Raw genomic sequence first — 17,222 nt, forward strand, 5'->3', positions numbered from 1 at the left:
GCTGCTGCTCCTCTCCTTCCCCAGGGGTGAGTAAGCACAGCTTCCCTCTCTGATTGTGAAATCGCCGAAAACCATGGCCATGCCTGGGTCTCTGGTTTCAGACCGGCAAACATTTGTGGGGCCTCTGACCAGAGGATACTATCACCACCTTGGGCGGCAGGGAGGCTGTTAACGATTCCCATGCAGATGAGATGCTGAGGCTCAGGAAGGCCATCGGGCTTGCAAAGGTCACTCAGCGCGTGTGAAACGAGCGGGGCCACGGGGCTGGAAGCCGGGACCAGCGGTGACGACGAGTGGATGGTGGTCCCCCACCGCCACCCCCCCCCCCCCCGCCTCGGTCCCCCGTGGCGGAGCGCGAGCAGCTGCAGGTGGCGGCCCTTGGGGCTGGGAAGGGCGGCCTGCTCTCGGCTGTAACTGTCAAACCACGGCCGCCACAGACGTTCACACTTCCGCCTTGAGGTTGATGGGGTTCCCTGTCCCTCGGGTCACAAGATGCCTGGGGCCCTGGCTGGGGAAGGGTGTTGGGTGTGAGCAGGACTCCAGCCACAGGGCTCGTTCTCAGACATGCCTCCTTCCAGGCTAGGGTTCTAGACCTCTCCTCCCGAGAGCAGTGAAGACCACCAGGTCCCAATGCCCACCGCCTGCCCAGAGGTGTGTGGCTCATTCCTGCCTCTCAGAGGGGACCCGCGTGCTCTGCTCCCACCCAGAGCTGGGCCGGGGACCCCGACCTCTGTGGGGGCTTGAGGCTCCTGCCAGCGGCCCAGTCCCTGGCCGTGTGTGGGGGACCCAGGGGGACAGACGGAGGCCCGCTGTGGGGGCTTCCATATCCGGAGTAGGCTGAGGGGCCACCCTAGTCACTGACGGTCACCACAGCCTCTGTGGGATGGGGCACCCAGCAGCTGAGCTGTGATGACACCAAAACCCCATCACCCACACCTCTGAGCAGCAAGGACGAGCCTCGGACCCTCCTCCCGGCTTGGGAAACGCCTCCCTGCCCGAGGGTCTGCAGACTCAATATCAGGCTTCTGCCCAGCCTCTCGTCCTGCCCTCTGTCCTCTGCCCAGAACAGAGGCCCGTGGCCCACTCCAGCCTCCGCGGGATTTTGTTCCCTCCTTCCTTTCTCTCTTGCCGACAGGGAACAGAGGCCTGGCTGAGGAAAGCTGTGCTGGGGGTGGAGAGGACAGGAGAGTAAGTGCTTTTGGAAAAGCAGGAGCTTTCTAAAGGCCAAGGGTGCTGGTCTGAGCTGCTCGGGTGATGCCTGGCACAGCTGCAGAAGCCAAGCCCTTGATGCCTAGCCAGTCGGGGCTGGGTCCATGGCCCGGGGAACCTAGCAGGGGCTGGTCGAGGCTGGGGTCCCCGAGCATGTCCCACCAGCCTGCTTCTCCAAGTCCTGTCTGTGCAGCCATGCGGGGGATGTGACTGCTCTCCTGAGGGAAAAGTGATACCTCTTGGGGTCTCCGCTGAAGGCCCAGGGGCAATGGCCCCCTGCTCAGAGGCATCCACCAGGGTGGGAGCCCCAGAGTTCACTGAGATTCACCCCACCACCAACCCAGACTGCTGCTCAGAGGAGAGCCGGGTTGGGGACCCAGCAAGCTTGTCAGCACAGGGTGGGCCCTGGGGGCTCCGAGCAGCTCCAGGCTGTAGGAAAGAGAGGCAGTGTCTTGAGCAGAGCGAGGGGGCCTGGACCACAGCCTCTGCTTCCTCTTCTGGAGAAAACCCACAGTTCAACTGTGCTGGCTGATAAGCTCTGCTGCTTCTGTGCCTCGAGCCTGCCCCAAGGTTCTGAAGTCTTGAGCCCTAGGGTGGTCCTTGGGGGGTTGGGAGGGAAAACGGGCTTGGAGAGGAGGCTGGATTGTCCAGGGAAAGAGCACAGACCTGGATTCCTTATAATTTAGCATCAAAACTAGAGCACTTTCAAGAATTGAAAGGGAGTTGTCTTAATTATTATTACACCAGGGCAGCAGATACCAACTGGGACTCCTAAGGCAAACAGAGACGTATGTTACCCTACTTACTAGCATTTCTGAGCTGTGTGCATTTGGGCAATTACATAACCTCTCTGAATTCCAATTTCTGCATAAAGGCTGATCCTGTGTGCTTGCCTCCCAGGCTGGTGGAGGGAATGTTGTTGTTTAGTTGGTAAGTCCTGTCCAACTCTTTGTGACCCCATGAACTGCAGCACACCAGGCTTCCCTGTCCTTCACCATCTCCTAGAGTTTGCTCAAACTCATGTCCATTGGGTTGGTGATGCCATCCAACCATCTCGTCCTCTGCTGTCCCCTTTTCCTCTTGCCCTCACTCTTTCTCAGCATCAGGCTGTTTTCACATCAGGTGGTCACAGTATCGGAGCTGAGGGATTAAAGGAGGCCATTAAGTTATGCGAAAATGCCTGAGCAGCCCTCAGCATAAACCGGGCTCTCCGTGTTTGTTCTCTTTCAGTGAGGAAGGGGGCTCACTGAAGGGAAGGAAGGGAAGCAGGGACCTGTCACTTTCTGGAGGGGGTCCTCATGGGGAGGGGCCAGGAAAGGCATGTATGCAGCTGGACAGTCAGATTCCAGTCTTTGCTGTGCCTTCCCGCAGGGTGACGGTGCGGCCCCAGCACTGCCCCATCCTCAGGCCAACCTGTCCCTGGGGATAGGGGGGCCAGTGAAGGGTCCTAGGCTGCAACTCCCTTGTGGACTTGTCCCCTCCCCTCCCCCCAGGTGGTGGTCTTTGGTACTCATGGAGGACCCCTCCCAACACCTGGCCTGAAGCGGCTTTGCTTTCTGCCAGAGGTCCCAGTTTTGGTTCAGAGAAAGCCTGTGTACTTCTGTTCTCTGAGGGTGCCCTGTATGAACACAGCTGTGCTATCTGGGAGGTCCAGGAAGAATTTAAGGAGGCTGCCTGCATTTCCTGCGGCTGTTCCTGGGGACTGAGAAATTGACCAGAACCTGTGCCAACCCAGCATTCTGAACGAGGTGGCAAGGTGGGTGTGGGACCTGCCTCCGCCCCTTGACCCCGGGCAACCCTGTCTCCAGGCCCCAGGTTCCTGCAAGTTCTTCCTCTGAGCTCGGTGACAGGCATGGGTGGTGCTGCCCTGCTCAAAGCCTCTGCATTTCACCCCAGGGCCCCCAGGCAGCACCTTCACCTGCCCCCTCCCCTCCACTGCCCTGGGAGCCCCTGAAGGCAGAGTGGGCACTGCGGAGAAGACAATTAGCTCAGAGTCCGGACAGAGGTGCCCAGTAGAGGACTGAATGAGTGAGGTCAGAGCTGGGAAGCAGCCCAGTGTGTGGCACACTCTGCATGGAGGCTGCCCCCTCATCCCCTCTGTCCCCAAAGCCAGAGCTGCTGCAGGTAGAAGGGGCCACCTACTGCTAGATGCCCACGTGCACGGCCAGCTCTGCAGGGAGGCCTCAGGCCAGCAACAGGAACCCTGCAGTCCAGACCACTGGCTACTTTGTTCTCCACTTCCTCCTCTCACCCCAAGGAGGCTCTTCCGGCCACCTGAGTCGGGACTTGCCGGAAAAGTGCTTTCTGAAAAGGTCAGCTCTGGAAGGCATCTGGAGCTAACAGCGCATGGCCCCCTCAGCAGACTTCTGCCTCCCAGTCTCCTCCATTAAATGAAGGCCCAAGGCCTCAGTGGTAGGGGGTAGGCATGCAGCTCCGAGGGCGACCCCTCGGGGTGGGTGCAGGGTTGGCCTCAGCATCGTCTCCAGGCCAAGGTCACAGACTCCCAGCCAACTCCTTCTTTAACAAGTTTGGCCCAGGGCAAGGGCTCCCCAGCTCTATCCTCCTGACAGAGGTCAAGAAGTGGGGTACCCAACAGGTGTCACCAAGATTACATGATAGCTGAGAAAAGAAGTCTCCAAAAATGAGGGGCTGGAACTGTAAGAAGAAGGGCCAAAATCCCACTGTAAGACTTTCTGGCTGATGAGCCAGTTCAGGGAGGGTCTTGACAAGTAAGGCTTCTTTGATGCTAAAGGAAGACACCAGTATTAATACATGTTTTCACAGAGAACTTCTGACCCTTCTCTTGCAGACCCCAGATTTATCATCTAGGGCTGACAATTTCATAGGCAAATGAACGGCAACTTGTTGTTCTAACTGATATTTTAAACAGAGGTGATTGAGCATTTTTCACATATTTGTGGGCTGTCTGCATTTCCTCTTCTGAGAACAGCTTATTCACATCCTTTGCTCATTTTTCTACTAGCTCGTCTTTTTTAATGATTTATAGGTACTCTTTATATATTATGGATCTGACGCTGTGTGATGCGTTTTCTCCCCTTTTCCTCTGTCATCTGCGTTTTAATGTTGTTTATGTTGTCTTCCACAGTCTCACGCTGTCCCGTTTGAATCTTTCCCTCTGGCTTCTGTGTTTCATGTCGTGCTTGAGATTTCTCTCACTGAGATGATTCAGCTGCTGGTTCAGACATTCTGAGAAACAACGGCCACAGCATTTGCAGTGGCAGCAAATTGTGCATGTGTTTCAAAAGAAAATCAGAAAATGTTTACTGAAAAAAACCAGAACTGTCACCCCGAGCATTTATTTAAACATTAATAGATATGGGTAAAAATTTACAAATGGTATAACGAAACTAACAGCTTTATATTCACAGATGGTCAGGTGCTGACAAACAAGAAATGAGATCTATGTACATCGAAATTCGGTTGTTATGAAAATGCATATGAAGGCTTCAGAAACGGTCTATTTATAGGCTTTGGTGGAGCCATAATCCCCAATTTCTTACTGACTCCTGATGCTGCTTGAGAACCAGGCAAAGTGGAACTGGGTCTGATTACATTGGAGGGTTTAGTTTTAGAAGGTATCCTTCGGCAAGTGTTGGACCCTCTAAAATGTGACAAAGAAAAGAAAATTAAAATGTCAAATAAAACCAAAAGTCAACAGTCATTTTTCTCCTAACCTGCATTATTGTGGTTTAGCTGCTCAGTCATGTCCCAGCTCTTTGCGACCCCATGGACTGTAGCCCGCCAGGCTCCTCTGTCCATGGGATTCTCCAGGGAAGAACACTGGAGTGAGATGCCATTTCCTTCTCCAGGGGATCCTGACCCAGGGATCAAACACGTTTCTCCTGCTTGTCAGGCAGGTTCTTCACCACTGGGCCCCCAAGGAAGCCCTTTAACCTGCATGCACTTTATAACCCATGCTTTCCCTTGGTATGACATGTGTCTCCATTTCTGGCCTATGATGGCCCTGGGGTGAGGTAAGTTTCCTTTGTAATTCAAGGCATAAAGGACTGCTGCCCTTTACACAAACTTGTCCTAGACGTGTGTTCCTAAAATGTCAAGGCCTCTCTGACTTGAGCCCAACCCCAGCTGCCTTCTCTTTCCTCTCGTCTTTCCACCCATCCCTCCAGACATCTGAGCTGAGACTCTCATTCCCCACCTACTCCAACCATACAAAAAAGTGACAGCACCTCGTCTTAAGGCCCCAGTGCCTGGACAACAGGCATGGTGGAATGACTGCACTCCCACAGCCCGGAGGAAGGGAGCTTTGTGGGCGGGTGGAGGTGGCGTGGAGCAGAGGGAGCCTTCTCCTGGCCAGGCCAGGCCCGCCAGTCTTGGGCAGGCTGCAGACGTGGTTTCTGGGCGGGAGCAGTTTGGGGCTGCCATGTCTTCATCGGACCCTGTTGCCAGCGGCTTGCTCGCTTGTCTACACTCCAAGGTTTGCCCGCTCTCACCTTCCACTCACTACCTTTAAAACAGGTTGAGGAGCCCCTGCCACAGTCTACTACAGAGGCCTTCCAGACCTCACTTCCCCCACTGATCTGAAGATAACAGCTTTTCTCTCCCCACCGAATAAACTGTTAAAAAAAAAATATCACAGGGCCAGCTGTTTACAAGGGTAACAGCAGGCAGCATTTGCCATAGAAGCCTGTCCCTAAACCAGTATTTCCTGTCGCCTTGCAGCCAGGCTGAATTCCTGCCCCGTGTTAATTTCCGGTCATTAGGGCACTCAGGTGGCCTTAGAGGGCCCGGTGGTAGGGCCATCAGTCTGCTGATGATATTTTGGTGGGGCTGAGTGAAAAGTGGTTTTTCAACATTTTAAAACTCTTGCTCAAGGGCAGTTTTACTGCAGAACTGGTAAAGATCTGCTAAAACTAGCAGAGAAGCAGCCTTAAATCTCCCTATGCTGATCTCCTGCTGAGAAATTAAGTCCCGAGAGAAAACCCTGCTGTTGATATTGATTTACAGAATGAATCTGCCAACAGCAGCCTCCATTTTCACCAGAGCCATCCATTTCACTGCCACTCAGGGCCCAGAACACAACCAGTGCATTGTGTGTTGTTTGGAAGATGTGAAACTCTGCGGGCAGGGTGGGGAGGTGAGGGCGCTGGCAGGGAGCCACGCTGATCCCGTGGCCGCTCGGGGCCCCAGCCAGGTGAGCGGCCCGGACATGTGGGGAGCCACCACCTTGCAGAGTGGGTCAGTGGAAATGTGGAGAACTGGGCACGGAGACAGCGAGGCTGCTACAGGGTAAAGCACTATTACACAACTGCTGCTTTTCACCGGCAGGGACGAGCAGAGAATCCTGCCGTAAACACACAGGCTAATTAAAAACCAGCATCAAAACTGTGCTGGCTTTGGGACAAGTGAGTTTCTCTGTGCTGCTGTGTTCAGTCACTAAGGCGTATTTGCGACACCCCACAGACTGCAGCCCACCAGGCTTCTCTGTCTACGGGATTCTCCAGGCAAGAATGCTGAAGTGAGATCCCTTCTCCAAGGGATCTTCCCGACCCAGGGATCCAACCTGTGTTTCTTGCACTGGAGGCAGGTTCTTTACTACTGAGCCACTAGGGAAGGCCCTTACTAGCTTAGGTTCCAGGCCACAGGGCAAAGTGCTTCCCTCTGAAAAACAACAGTTGTGACAACACTAAGGGAGACAATGGTCTGCTTTGTTCTAAAGGGCAGCAAGAAGAGGTCATGATGGAATCTCCGAGGACCATGTGCAGCAGTGAAAGTGATCCGGGCAGGCCTGGGCGAGCCAGTGTCCGGCCCCACCTGTGAGAAGGGAACAGGCCAGGGGTGCACACGCCTTCCCCAGGGGAAGCTTCAGGAAGCCCCAGTGTCCCCAGCATAAGTCCCAGGGAGTAGGACAGAGGCCTTGTGAGGTCTTCTACTCTGTGTGAGCGCCTGTGCAAATGAGTGTTTCCCAAAATGGGGAAATAAGTGAAGAAATTAAGAAAACGTCCCCACGGAAGGGCATTGGTGGGTCACTTGCACATCAAAACCCACAGAAATTACTTAGCCATAAAAATGAATGAAATCCTGCTAGTTACAATACGTGTGGACCTCAAGGGCGTGAGGCTAAACGAAATAAATCAAATACTCTATGAGCTCTCTCATAGATGGAACCTAAATATATACGAATATTTAAACCAAGTTCATAGGTGCAGAGGACAGACTGGTGTGGTGGTTGCAAGAGGCATGGATGGGATGGGGTGTAGGATAAACGGGTGAAGTTTAAAGTTTAAATATAATTAAAATAGATAAATAAAACCCAGAAAGTTAAACTAATATTTACTAATGTCTTTAATTTCTGTCCCCCGACAGAAGGATTAGCACATACAACATGTTTGTTTGCAGACTTAAGGAGAAAATGACAGCTTGTTAACACTGCCTTCTTTTCTCTTCTCCACTCAAGTTTTGGTCTTTATTAACCCGGAAGGAAAAGAGGTAGAAAAACTACACGAGGAAAACATGATAGCCTGCCCAAGCTTACTGAGTTCCCTCTTCCTAGGTTTCTGTTAACACCGATGGGAGGGTCGCCATCCCACCAGACCTGACCTAGAAGGTGAGGGCAGAGGACATTCTTGAAGATGGGAAAGAGCAGGGAAATGATGAATAAATACAAACGCTGTTCAGATCATCACCCTGGACCTGACGGCAATGCTTTGTTCTGCCTTGGTGAGCAGACAGCACCCCAACGCTGGGGCATCCCAGCCCGGGGGCCAGGCAGACGTGGGAACAGGGAGATGGCAGGGCTGGACTGACCTCTGGGGGGTTCCAGTCATCGCCTCTTCTCTGCTTCCCTGCTAAGCTCGGGAGGCTGGCCTCCCGGCTGTTACCAAATGACAGGGGTTGTGCGGGGCCTCCAGATGGATGCCCTGCAGAGGCTGCAGCAATAAAAGCGGTGTAGCAAGTACTGGCGGGATCATAAGAGTCGTGAGGAAACAAAACCCTTTTGTTTATTCAGCTAGCGTATGACTTACGGGCTTCCCTGGTGGCTCAGTGGTAAAGAATCTGCCTGCCAAGCAGGAGATGCAGGTTGATCCCTGGGTCGGAAAAATCCCCCGGAGAAGAAAATGGCAACCTACCTCTAGTATTCTTGCCTGGAGAATTTCATGGACAGAGGAGCCTGGCGGGCTTACAGTCCATGGTGTTGCACACAGTCGGACACAACTTAGCAACTAAACAACAACAATATGGTTTACAGTATTTTAGGTGGAAAAGTCTCTTCAGTGCAAGTGTAAAAAAAAAAAAATTTCCCCCTTTGAAGGTAAGGTCAAAATTGGAGAAGCTTTTTTACAAACTAGAAAACTTCAGTGATAGTCAACCTAGGAGCAGATATAAAAATCTGAAACAAAAAAAATTTTTGTTTTGGATCAGAGCTTAATCCTGATCCACGAGTTGGACCAGGCAACACTGAACAACGGCTTATTTTAATGAACACCTCAAAGCAAAGCAGGGCAGCCCCGCTTGCTTCTCCCCTCCACCCAACACTGCAGACAAGGTGGCAGAACTTACCCTTTCGTCCTGGAACCACTGAAACCAGTTCTCCTCCTCTTGGCTCTTTGGGAGGCTGACATCCTTTTCCTCTTTCTTTCGTTTCTGGTTTCGTTTGCAAAGTAGCGAGAAGATACGGATGCTTCCTCATCCGACTCCTCAGGAGTGTTTTTTCCGGTGCCTCTGCTGCTGGAGGGGCTTCTCCGTGGGGAGGTGTCCTCAGCTACAAACGGACAACGCAGACATTTACTGGTGCTGCTGTGCTGATGAGCCTACGTGCAGACGCACAGCACAGGGTGCAGTTCAGCTGAGGCCCTGCTGTTCTCCCGGAGCATCCCGCCACTTGGGTTCAACCATCCCACAAGAACCGTGCTCTTCTTTTATTTCACAAGGACCACAGTCATCAATGGCAATTCAGTTTTAAAGAATGGGGGGTCGGAATTCATTAAGAAAATGTGTGATGCTCTCTAACTTAACTAGAGACGTCAGGTTTATTAGCTCACTCTCTGCAGCCCGAGTCCCTGCTATTGTTTGTGCCATTAATCCTGTTAAGCTCTCCGAAAAGTAGAAAGTGCGAACTAAAAGACAATTTATTAGTTTACATATGCTGAAAAAGACAAGCCCAATGTAAGGAAAACATGACTATGTTCGCACCTCAGCTTTAGAGTGATAGTTACTTAGTAGTGAGTGTCAGAAAATTCTAGACAGTATTTTACTTTCCTTTGCATAATAGCTGTTAATAGTTCACATACTGTGCAGGAAATGGGCTTGTACAAAGCACACATTTGCAAAGAAGATGGTAATTTCCATAGGTATTTGCAATCCAAGGCACTCCCAAAGCCTGAAATCTTCCCACCAACAGTGACTGGGTCTTCATTTCTGAAGGTACTTCCGGGCTGGCCTGGTTTACCCTCAGGCTGCCCTGCCTCACTGTGTGGTAGGAAGGGTGAAGAGCGCAGTCATTCCAGCGTGCGACTTCAGCAAAATGAAAAACCTTGCCCATTTCCACCTCCAAAATGGGTGTGGGGAAGACCCTGGCGGTCCAGTGGTTACGACTCTGCCCTTTCACTGACCGTGGGTCTGGGTTCAGTCCCTGCTTAGGGAACTAAGAGCCCATAAGCTGCATGGTATGGTCAAAAATAAAACAGGTGTATAAGAACTGAGTGACTCAAAACGGGCAAAGCTCTTGGCTCAGCATCTCTCCCTCAGTAAGTGGGAGTGGTCATCACCAGCGATTTCTGCAGAGTGGCCCTGTCTGACATGGGTAAAATACCCTTCCAAACAACGTGCTGCACTAACCAAGCGTTAAGTTCCCACCAAGAGTTCAATGTGTCTGAAGTAAGGCTTTTATGGAATAATGACCATACTGAAGAATTAACGAGAACCTGACTCTTCTGCATCGTGCCAAGGGATAAAAATGACTGTGGAGAGACAGAATGCGACTTGCTCATTTCTCACCCCACCTCCATTTCCCTCAGCCCTGGGAAGGACTGGAGTCACAGAACAGTTCACTTGGCTCGGACGCATCACAATACCCTGGAGCCAGGCACCCTGCACCTATCGCCCACAACAGTCTTTGTTCTCGATTTCCCCTGCATCCACACTTTCTATCGCTTGAGGTGAGAAGTACACGTGATGAGCTTTGTAATTAGAGGTGCTACACGACAGGCCTCACGCAACCTCTGGGAACGTCCATTAAGGATGCACTCGCTCGGGCAGCGCCTTTCAACACTAGTGACAGTAGAGGCTCTAGCGTTCCAGCTACATGTTCATTTTCCAAAACATTTCAACTTAATCTTTAGACATGCTTGTCGGATAACACGTTCCTTCCTCAGATAAGGAAAGTGAAACAAGAAAAGGTTATTCGTGGCCTGCCAAGGATCACAGAGGGGGATGCTGACCAATCTGCAACCGGCACCCAGGGGCTCCAGGGTCCTCAGGCGCTTGCTTTAACAGAATCAACAAATGCTGGGCCCACAGGCCTCCCATTGGGTCCTATTAGCAGGTCTGCTAACTGGCACCCCCAGGGGACTTGAGCACCAGTGTTCTCTATGAAGTGCCTGGCACCCCACCGGGGTCTGCTCCGAACGCTTGGATGTCAGTGTGACGAGGAAGCACTGACGCAACCCAGAAACCACACAATTCTAATCCAGCGAGAGGCACTGCGTAACATTAAAAGAGGCTTTTGGGAAAACACATATTTGGCTGTATACTGAACCTGGCAATGTCCACTCAGAGTATTTCTGTAATATTGGAATCACTTCAGCACCATATTTTTCCAGTTTGTCTTCGGTAACACCATCAATTTGAAGCAAAACCTCAGGATCAGAAGATAAAGATTCTGTACATGGGCATAAAATTAGAAATTTAAATTACCACCCAGAGAAAACCCACTGGATTTATGCTCATTCACCCATTCAGCGCCTGTGGGTTAAGTGCCAACTGACTGCAGAGCGCTGGGTACATGGGCCAATTTTCTACAAAGGCAGCTAGTGCCAACGGAGGCAGCAGACAGGCCCAGAGGGCAGGAGCCCACCGTCGCATTCCAGCAGCAAAGGTGCGTGGTCAGGGCAGAGAATAGGAGGGGGTCGAGGACGTTGGGGCGAGCAGAGTCAGGGGGTATCCGGTCTTTGCTCTCACCCACGGTTCGCATTACAAAGACGAGTCTAGCTGCAGTTATGGGGATCCTTTGTTTGCAGAGAAGGCCCACATTTGTGCTTCCTTCCACCTCTGACTTCTCCCCTGCATTCCTGACTTGCATCTTCTGCTCAGTAAAGCCTCAAATGAATTCTCACTGCCCCCTCAACCCAAACCTGTCCTTCCTCCAGCCTTTCTGCACGTGGGCGAGGCAAGCAGGCTGTTGAGAGTCCTCTGAGCCCAGAAGGCACAGGAGTCTTACAGCTAGACAAGTCTGTCGTCGTAAATACCACTCTGGCTGCTGTATGCAAAACGCACTGTAAGGGAAGGAGGAGAAACAGGAGCCTCGCGGAAGCTGCTCAGGTGCAAGTGAGGATGCTAGGAACTAGATGGAGGGAAGCAGCAGATCCGGACCTGGTTTGGAGGCTAGGTCTGTAGGATTTAGTGATGCACTGGCTACGGGGAGCAAGTGAGTAATCCCCACATTTGAGTTGAACAAAGGGTGGATTTCAAATCCGTGATTCTCGCATCGTTTCTACATTTACAAGAAAAAGAACAGACCTGTGGGACAGACCGGGGGTTAGCAGAAGATAAAGTTAGGGACACAAGGAGAAATGCCAATCCCTGGAGGTTTCCTGGTGGTCCAGTGGTTAAGACCCTGTGTTTCCACTGCAGGAGGTGAGTGTTTGATCCCTGGTCATGAAACTAAGGTCCTATATGCCTCGGGATGTGGCAAAAAAAAAAAAAAAAAAAAAGAAATGCAAATCCCTGATAGAGCTTGTACTTTATCTGAAGAACTGCTGGAGCTTTAAAGAGTACTTAGAAGATTAAAATGAGTATCATGTTTATATCTGGAGTTAAGGAGTCTAGTTAAGAAACTTCACTGAGAACCTAGGAATGAAATACAACATTCTATTGATTCTAAGATACACACTTTTTTTTTTTTTTTTGCATTTTGGCATTCCTGAGGTCAAGCTGCATCTTACCAGTGCAGATGGCCAGATGGCAGCTGTCCAGTGGCTGTCACCGCCTATGCACGTGAGAACATAGTTACAGCATCAGTCACCACCACCACTGCGGTGCTGGTTCCTCACATGTTAAGTTTAACTGCACGTGAAATGTCTTCAACAAGACTAGACTGGGATAAGCACTGAGAAAATGATGTGGGGACTTCCCTGGTGATCCAGGGGTTAAGAATCCACCTTTCCAGGCAGGGGACACGGGTTCGATCCCTGGTCAGGGAACTAAGATCCCACATGCTGCGGGGTTGAGTCACAACAAAGACCCAGTGCAGCCAAAAAGAAAAAACATAATAATAATTAAAAAAAGAAAACGACTGTGAATGCAAAAAAGCTCAGACATGGAGTAATGGGGAATAAATGTGGCATTAACAAAGCAAATGATTTGTTCTGGAGGAGATGACAATTTCATAGCTTCTTGTAGGCAACAGTGCTTTACATGACTTGTGTTGCTAAGAGACGTATGCAAGGCCTTGGACAGCTTTCTGGTATCATTAAGAAAACACCACCATCACATTGGAAGGGGTGATGGGGATTTTGATAAAATTGGGGGGATATAGTGGAACGTGCTGAAAAGGCTGTATCACTAACGTCCCTGATGACATGAGGGAAAAACAATGACATGAACAGCTGAGTCAAAAAAAAAAGATTCAGAAGAGTCAGGCTTTACTAAAAGTACTCTGTCATTAACTAGCAGAATTTTTTTTTTTCTCAATAGTCCATAAAATAACAACGTGGCATCTTAGAGTTGATGAGATACTATAATGACCTATGGTGGCCAGAGTGGGAATGGGAGAGGGAAGGCGGTGATTATGGGTTTTTATAAAGGATAAGCATGGAAGGAAATGTACACTCATCATCAGTCAACTACTGGCCAACTTATTTTCCAGGGACTTTACTATGAGAACTTTGGGTGGAGCTATCTGAAGCCATGGGGATAATTCAGGTCAGCAAGTATTTATCACAAAATACTTAAGACACAGCCATGTGCTAGGTCTGGATTCGGAGAAGCATAAAACAAAATCTCTTTTCATAAGGAACTTATGTTTTAGGAATGTGAAGCTAAGGTCTTTACGAAAACAAAACAAAACCGTGTGCATAATTCGTTAAACATAAGGCAGGCAAGCAATGCACGTAAAGTCAGTAACAGATACCGGTATTAGCAATTACAATTATCCATATCTTAACATGCAGCATTAAACCAAAGTACAAGTTTAAATTATATTAACACCATATGTCTGAAGAACAAAGTACTGTGTTTATCTTCAAGAATATATTTTATTTCAAGAATGAGTTTAAATTGTTTGAGCTTTCAATTCAGAGATGAAAAAGACTGATATATACTTATGCTCTTGATGAGTTCTTTATCAAGATTAACTTTTGGCCCATTCATTTATGCTGTACAGCAGGAGACACAGACATACCAACCTGCGAGCTTCTTGAGAGTGACGGTATTAAAAATATTAAAGTAGTGGACGCCAAAAACTTTCCCCAGAGATTTGCAGACTTCTGTAAGTTCTCCAAGACATTTCTTAACCACCTCTTCCCTCTGAGACACCTTTGCCACTAACGCCTTTTGTTTTTTCACACTGCTGGAATTTTCCGTTTCCATAAAGTCTACCTTTGTGAGAGAAAAACAGAGCGCAGCAGTGGGTGTGTGCATACTTGTAGCCAAACAGAGGCTTTATTTAATGCTTAATTACATTTCTTGGGGGGAGGGTGGGTAGTTCTATGTCAAGTAGATAGTCAGTCTCTTGGGAACAGGGGCTGTCCATTCTCCATCTTCATATTTCCAGTGAGAGCATAGAAAAGCTTTGTAATAAATGTTTATTTAATGAATATATGATAATCTAATGATCTGATAGCCCATATGATTCATTTTGACAGGTATGACATTACTTGGGCTCAAGTTTAAGATCTCTTTCTAAACTAAGAAGAACAAAATACGTTCATATAGGGCGGTACATATAAGCTCAATGTCCATCAGCTCATCAGCTTAGGAAAAGACACTTTAACTCGCAGTAAAACACTTCTATCTACTCTTTGGGAGATAATAAAATCAACATTTAAAGAATCATACCTTTAAATGCCCATTTAGTACGGTTTGTGCTTTACTTCCAAGCATCACATAGGCAATTGGTTGGTCATTGGCATTGATATATAAGTCTTCATCCAAAATCCTGTCAAGTATCAGTTTTTTAAAAAGTCTTTCGGCGTTGTGTCTTGAATAAGTAGATCCTTTTCCAAATATTCCTGACTGAATTTTTGCACTCTTACTCCCTGGCAAGAAGGTATAAGAAGTTAGACTAGTAAATGTAAGTATATCATAACTGAGGGCTCCCCTGGTGGCTCAGATGGAAAAGAATCTGCCTGCAAGGCAGGGACCTGAGTTCGATCCCTGGCTTGGGAAGATCTCCTACGGAAGGCAACGGCCAACCTACTCCAGTATTCTTGCCTGGAGAATTCCATGGACAGAGGAGCCTGGCGGGCTACAGTCCATGGGGTCCCTAAGAGACAGACATGATTGAGCGACTTTCCCTTTCACCATAACTGTAACAAAAGACGCTAAAAAAAGTCATTTATGGGGACTTCCCGGTGGTCCAGTGGTTAAGAAGCTGCCTTCCAGTGCAGGGGACATGGGTTCAATCCCTGCTTGGGGAACGAAGATTCCACATGGCACGGGGCAACGAAGCCCAGGAGCCACAGTGAAGAGCCTGCATGCCACAGCTAAGACCCAGTGCTGCCAAATATATTTATACATGTTTAAAAGTCATTTATGCACAGGTCTGGATAAAGGGATAGACAGCTCTTCTTCAGGAAAACCCATGGCACAAACAGACACTCATTTCCATAAAGTAGGAATGTTTGAGTAGAATTCTAAAATTATTTCATGTACTTCTCTTTATATAACAGGTATTGACCAAACACAGCAACAGAATTAAGTTGGTCATTTTAGGATGTTGCATATACAGCTTATAAAATTATATGACAGCAAACAAATCAAAGACAAAGTTTATGTCAACTTTAACTTTAGCTTCACATCACTGTCGCTGTATTAGGATAACTATGCATTGTTGATCTAGTTCCAAAAAAATTTTTTGACAATCAACTTTATAAAGATTATCTCTGATCCTGCGATGAAAGTGCTACTCCTTTACAATCAAAGCATTTAAGTCTACACATTCTGTCATCCTCACAGATGAAACCTAGATAAACTCCAAAACAAGAGCATAGCATTCCATGAGGCCATGTACTTCCCTCCTCCCCCGGGGGCTGACTGAGAGCTCCACACCAGGCTGGATACTTGGTTTCACATCCCAGCTGCTGTAATGACAAGTGTCTTTTTTAAAATCATAAGCACCGTTATTTTTTCTTTAATAACAATCTATTTATGAAGGTTGGAGAAGGAAATGGCAACCCACTCCAGTATTCTTGCCTGGAAAATGCTATGGACAGAGGAGCCTGATGGGTTATAGTTCCATGGGATCGCAGGAGTCAGACAAGACTTAGCAACCAATCCACCACCACTTAAGAAGGTGACATTGATTACAATCAGAATTAACAGCTAGATTTTGTAAGGCTTTAGCTCTATTGTAACAGCTCCAAATAATTATGTTACTGTAAATTTCAGATGGCTTCTGGTCACAGATGCTGAATGATCCAAGTTTTACTTCTTCAAGTGATCTGGACATAAAGGACTACTGCTCTGATAAAGGACGGGGTGACGTGAACCCAGTACTAGTGCTGAGGGTAACTAAGAAAGCTGGATGAAACATAAACAGTTTTCTTAAAAACATATAAGAGCTGATGAGAAACTGAAGCATGTGTCAGAAAAATGTCTAACTTAGCAATCTTTCTAGGACCCTACATGGAAGCTACAAACAGAGATGCAGGTGAAGGTGTACTTACAAGGCTATTTATCACACCATTATGTACACTAGAAAAATACTGAGGTGGCCAAAAAACTCTGTAACATCTTACAGAAAACCCCTAACAGACTTTTCACCAACCCAATATGTCCTAAAATAAAACTATTTAAACATATTTCATCAATGTGATAAAATATAATACTACTTCAGGAGAGTAAAATAATTTAAAAATGCTTATATGATTAAATAAAAATGATAGGAACTATACATTCAATATGATAAATATGTGACTGTGAGCAAACACATTGAAATATTAGTAGTTTTGTTTTCTGGAGTTTGTATTTTTCAGTTTTCTACATGTCATAATGTAGAATGATTATGTATCATTCTTATAATAAACTGCTTAACCTACAACCCTTTGTGCTCCCAAACTAGAAGGCAAGAATCCAGAAAGGGGGTCCAGCATTAAAAGTTGCTCTGTCCTGAGAACTGTGTGGATCCAGAAGAAACAGCTTAGAAACTGAGCAAACCATCTCCCTTCTCCAGTGGAGGCTACTCATTGTTTAATTGCTTTATAGATTTTAAAGTAATACATGTACATAGGAAAAAATACAGTACAGGAGGGTTTGTAATTAAAAGCAACATTCCTCTATTCTACCCTTCCCCTCCCTAGTCTCACTCTTTTCCAAGTCAACCGCTTTTTTAAAAATTTAATTTTTTTTTGGCTGTGCCATGCAGCATGTAGGATCTTAGTTCCCCAGTCCCTGGTCGAACCCCGGCCCCTGCAATGGGAGCGTGGAGTCTTAACCACTGAACTCCCAGGGAAACCCCAAGGCAATCACTTTTAAATGGCTTGTTTTCAGCTCTTCTGGTGGTTGCCACTCATGGAACCCACACTTCTGCTGTCATTCCAAGCCATCCATATACTCCCCTTTTATCTGTTTATTGGTTTTGCTGGGTCTTCACTGCT

At 48.2% G+C, this 17,222-nt stretch overlaps 1 protein-coding gene across 1 annotated transcript in view; it reads right to left on the bottom strand.

The window, feature by feature from the left end:
* The window catches only part of BLM (Bloom syndrome RecQ like helicase), an 89,940-nt gene continuing 77,225 nt past the window's right edge, over positions 4,508-17,222 (bottom strand). The window contains exons 18-22 of the mRNA XM_005694992.3: positions 14,464-14,663; positions 13,812-14,004; positions 10,946-11,068; positions 8,749-8,950; positions 4,508-4,831 (exon numbers count right to left, since the gene is read on the bottom strand). Of these exons, the coding sequence (XP_005695049.2) occupies positions 4,654-4,831; positions 8,749-8,950; positions 10,946-11,068; positions 13,812-14,004; positions 14,464-14,663 (896 nt within the window). The 3' untranslated portion in view covers positions 4,508-4,653. The remainder of the gene's footprint in view (positions 4,832-8,748; positions 8,951-10,945; positions 11,069-13,811; positions 14,005-14,463; positions 14,664-17,222) is intronic.

Source organism: Capra hircus, chromosome 21, assembly GCF_001704415.2.
Source record: "Capra hircus breed San Clemente chromosome 21, ASM170441v1, whole genome shotgun sequence".
NCBI lineage: Eukaryota > Metazoa > Chordata > Mammalia > Artiodactyla > Bovidae > Capra > Capra hircus.